The sequence below is a fragment of the Carassius carassius genome, chromosome 34 (assembly GCF_963082965.1).
Source record: "Carassius carassius chromosome 34, fCarCar2.1, whole genome shotgun sequence".
NCBI classification, from domain to species: domain Eukaryota; kingdom Metazoa; phylum Chordata; class Actinopteri; order Cypriniformes; family Cyprinidae; genus Carassius; species Carassius carassius.
Window position 1 is genome coordinate 19,995,172 of NC_081788.1, and position 4,624 is coordinate 19,999,795.

Sequence of the window (4,624 nt, forward strand, 5' to 3'; positions counted from 1 at the left end):
TTTTTGGCTCGTCAGCTTGAATACCAGTTTGCCAAATCTGGCAATAGCAACACCAAGTTCATGGGTTCGAATCCTTGGGAATGCATCATAACATGTTTACCTTGAATGTAATGGAAATTGCGTTGAATGAAAGCATGCATAAATCTGTATAGCTCAGGCTGGTTTGAACTTCTTAGACTTTCACGATCATTATAGCTGACAATATCTAAAAATTCAAAAACCTTTGAAGAAATCTATCTGCAAAACATCAAGCATTATTACTTTCAATAAAGAAGACACTAGTGCTCTGTTGTACAGTAAGAACATTAGCATGCATGAGACTGAACTCTCTAGCAGCCTGTGGAAGAGCCAGAAATTCTCTGGGAAAGGCGGGATAAGTTTAGGGCAGTCTGGATTCCAGAGGCAGTGCCTGAGCAGGAGGCCATGGTGAAAGATGAGGATATACAAGAACTTTCTGAAGACTTGCCAGCCATCTGGGTTACATCGTACAGGATTCAGCCTCATGCTCCATCCTCCATTCAAATATATGTTAGCGGCAGCTAGCATGAAATGAATACAATATTTTTCTCCTCTGAATGCTAACACTAATGTACTTAAATCTTTTTAAAACTAACACACAAGAATCCCTTGTGTCAGCTATGTCCATACAGGTTGAAATTATTTGACAATTTTCTGTCCTGTATTGAAATACTTCCTTTTGAAACAGGAAGCTGGGATGTATCAAATAGAAGATGAATTTAAGACAACTTGCTAGTCAGCAGCACGTGGTCACAGGGGACAGGAAATTATAATTCCAGGGAGAATTTGTTTGGACAAAATTTTTGCAAGCTGAGTCATCGTTATTTTTCCTCTATTTTGCCCATAAGATTAAAAATGTGTTTATCTACACAACCCCTTACGAAAGGAAAATATATTTACCAATATATTTCTTAAAATATATTGTGATATATTGTAATATATTATTTTCCCTTTTTATTTTCTAATATATTATATATTTGAATACATTTAATAATATATTGATGATACATATATTTTATGATATATTGAAAAAATATACAAATGATTGCCGCTTTCAATATATTGCAATATATTGGGAAATTTTTTTTTATCCCATATATAAGAATATATGCCTAATATATTACATGATATTTTCCAATAAACTGCAATATATTTTTGTTTCATAAGGGACATGAAATCTGTGAACATTTATGAACGCAGTAACATACATACATGTAAACACACATTGTCCAAATGTTACAACAAAACTCAAATTTTAAATAAATAAAGTGTTGTATATATTTTATATAAATTATATACTGTTGCACTATAGTTCTTTAGTGAAATATCAATAGTCAATAGAGATTTTTGTGTCTATGAGCCCTTACAGCAGTTTAGACTGGCATGACCTTCAGCTCTGTGCCAGATTGGTAAGTAAATCTGTCTTTACAGCATAAAAGCACGTGACATTTTCAGCAGGAGATTGTCTAAGAATAATCATGCACACTTATTCTCTGAGTGACACGCTGTGATCTCTGATCTCTCTAATGGATTTTGTACTTTGGACACCAAGAATCCTTCACATATTCACAGACAACTGAGAGGAACGCAGCAGTGCGTGCAGACTGTAAATTCATCATGTTTCATCTACAGAATATCCTTGCCTTCATAATACTCTTTGCCTCCATTTGTCAGGCTGAAGCTGGTGAGTGATTTGTCATTTTTGCTTTCCTCTCTCCCCCAGCATCCCCATTTTTGTACAATTCAATGTACTAGTTTTTCTAGTTTACTAAGTTGGACATCCTTTAATTATTTAATTTAATATATAAAAGTTTAGTAAACTTTATGTGATACAATGCTACTCAGGTGGTCAACGGGCATCATCAGATACAGCTAAAGTCACATTACAGCCGTGGCTGGTGGGACTGACAGCCGTTGTTGTTTTTCTCTTCATTGTCTTCGTCCTCCTCATCACGCAAAGACTCTTTTTCAAGAAAGACAAGTGAGTACTGACCTGAAATCTTTTTTACACAACATTTGACAGTACAATGAATTTTATTTTATTTAATGCTTGAAACACATTTTAGAGGTTTGAAATAGCAGTAATGCTTCTAGTTAAAGATCGTTTGATTAGTCATGATGGTGATGCAGAGTTTACGGTTCTTGAAAACACTTTGAGATACTGTCAAGGCCACGTTCAGACACCTGACATACAAGATCAGCCAAGACACACCTAAAGACATAATGCACACATATCACGTTTAAACATTAACATAACACTTTGACAGTATATTTGTATTTATACACTACTGTTCAGATGGTCAGTTTGGGTCAGAAAAAAATTATAAGAAAATAACACTAGTGATTCTAATAATATTAATGTATAATCTTACAAAATATTTCTATTTCAAATAAATGCTTTTGAACTTTTGTATTCATCAAATGATCTGGAAAATAGTAAATCTATTTAAAATTACAATAAAATGTTTACAATATTACTGCTTTAATGAATTTCTGATTAAATAAATGCAGCCTTGGTGAGCATAAGAGACCCCTCATAAGAGAGAGGTATATTTGTAGCAACAGCCAAAAATACCTTGTATGGGTCAAAATTATCGATTTTTCTTTTATGCCAAAAATCATTAAGTAAAGATCATGTTCCATGAAGATATTTTGTAAATTTCCTACCGTAAATATATGTTAAAACTTAATTTTTGATTAGTAATATGCATTTCTAAGAACTTCATTAACGTCATTAACTTGATTTTCTGATTTTCTCAATATTTAGATTTGTTGCACCCCTGATTCCAGATTTTCAGATACTTGTATCTCGGTATAATGTACAAATCTCAGTTTTGAAAAATATACCCTTAGGACTGTTTTTGAAAGTGAAAAGTGACGTGACATACAGCCAAGTGTGGTGACCCATACTTAGAATTCGTGCTCTGCATTTAACCCATCCAAAGTGCACACACACACAGAGCAGTGAACGCACACACACACCGTGAACACACACCCGGAGCAGTGGGCAGCCATTTATGCTGTGGTGCCCGGGGAGCAGTTGAGGGTTTGGTGCATTGCTCAAGGACACCTCAGTTGTGGTATTGCCGGCCCAAGACTTGAACCCACAACCTTAGGGTTACAGGTCAAACTTTCTAACCACTAGGCAACCACTTCCCTGTGGTCCAGGGTCACAATTAGTATAGAGTTTTATTAATATTAAACTGTCCATCTGTCTATAAAACTGTCTATTATCTCCCCTTGCAGAGATGAGCTAGAAGAAAAGGATGAAATTGCTGCATTTTATGACAACAAAGCGGCTGATTTGGAGGCAAATGAGGAGACCAAGCAGACCAGTTTCTAATGAGAAGAACAGATGATCACAGTCCTGCAGCACACAAGTCTTTCTCTTTGGAAATTTTTTAGCACAGAGTCACTCTCAAATAATTATATATCAACTTATGTAATATGTGAATATATATTATTTGAACTTATTAATTTTGGTCTTAGTTTTGTTTTTATGTCTTCACAAGTGTTGCTCCTCACATCATCCACCAGACGGAGCAGCCTTCACCTAGTCACAGCTTTAACCTAAAGTTCAAATAAAATACATTTTAAAAAGTATAAAAGTAGTGCTCTCTATTTTTATTATTGCTATTTATTTATTTGTTGGCACATAATCAATACAAGTTTTACTACTTTGCTGTAACTTGCCTAAAGTTGAAATATTCATTAGGGTAGTGAGAACATTGGATTTGAAGAGCACACTCTCAATGAGTCACATTGTGCACATAATGTTCTGATTAACTGGCTTTTGACTCGCATGACATGTCTGGGTTCAGAATGTATATATGCTAAATGGACATGGGTATGAGATCCATTACTCATTTTGACTGGCAGTTTGGACATGTTAACTGCTTCCAGTCACATGATGTAACACAATTTTGCCTTTGAAACCATTTGCTTGTCTTAATGAATTATATGAAGAAAATATCATTTCCAGAAAAAATGGCCAGGTGTTCAATTGTGTCAATGGTGGAGACCATTATAGGCTACTTGCGTTAAACTGTAGTTTAAAGTATACAGCATTTAAAGTAAAAGTGGACTTTGGTCTGGCGTTGCCTAAATGAACCATTTGTGATAAGCAAAACTGTTGTGCTTTTATGATGTAATACAATCCCTAACACATGCTTTTTATATTAATATGGTGTCTCTATGTGGTTTACACTCTTAATGTTAACTTAAGAACTACTGGTATTTCATTACATTTTAATTAACATTTAACTGTGTCTAGGCAGTTGTTGTCCGGCTGTACTTCTCAAGGTTTATATATATGGGAAACAGTTTAGCTGAAACAGTGCTGATGAGTGACAGTAACTAAGCCTACAGTCAGCAGCAATAAGTGAAGCATGAAACCAGAGAGAGAGAGAATGAGAGAGAGAGAGAGAGAGAAAGAAAGAGAAAGAGAGAGAGAGTCTCCTCTTTCTCATTTACCAACGCTGCCTTGAACTTTTTATTTCGTTGTTTTTATTCTGGTTCCTGAGTGACGTCATCTTTGCTTCACGCATCACTTGAGAGCTGGTGACAGATACATTTTTCGCTTTTCTTCTAACGTTCATTACTGTGA

At 35.0% G+C, this 4,624-nt stretch overlaps 1 protein-coding gene across 1 annotated transcript; it reads left to right on the forward strand.

Moving 5' to 3' along the window:
- The first annotated feature begins 1,547 nt into the window (after nucleotides 1-1,547).
- LOC132115204 (small integral membrane protein 24-like) lies at nucleotides 1,548-3,813 on the forward strand. Its single transcript, XM_059523598.1, has 3 exons — nucleotides 1,548-1,702; nucleotides 1,864-1,999; nucleotides 3,265-3,813. The coding sequence occupies exons 1-3, from the start codon at nucleotides 1,636-1,638 to the stop codon at nucleotides 3,359-3,361; spliced, it is 300 nt and encodes a 99-aa protein (XP_059379581.1). The 5' UTR covers nucleotides 1,548-1,635; the 3' UTR covers nucleotides 3,362-3,813.
- The last annotated feature ends 811 nt before the right edge of the window (nucleotides 3,814-4,624 follow it).

Bases quoted from the DNA above. Each gene is read 5' to 3' on its own strand.
- LOC132115204 (XM_059523598.1), top strand. From the start codon at position 1,636: ATGTTTCATCTACAGAATATCCTTGCCTTCATAATACTCTTTGCCTCC. The intron at 1,703-1,863 runs GTGAGTGATTTG...AATGCTACTCAG, and splicing joins CATTTGTCAGGCTGAAGCTG to GTGGTCAACGGGCATCATCA. The intron at 2,000-3,264 runs GTGAGTACTGAC...CTCCCCTTGCAG, and splicing joins CTCTTTTTCAAGAAAGACAA to AGATGAGCTAGAAGAAAAGG.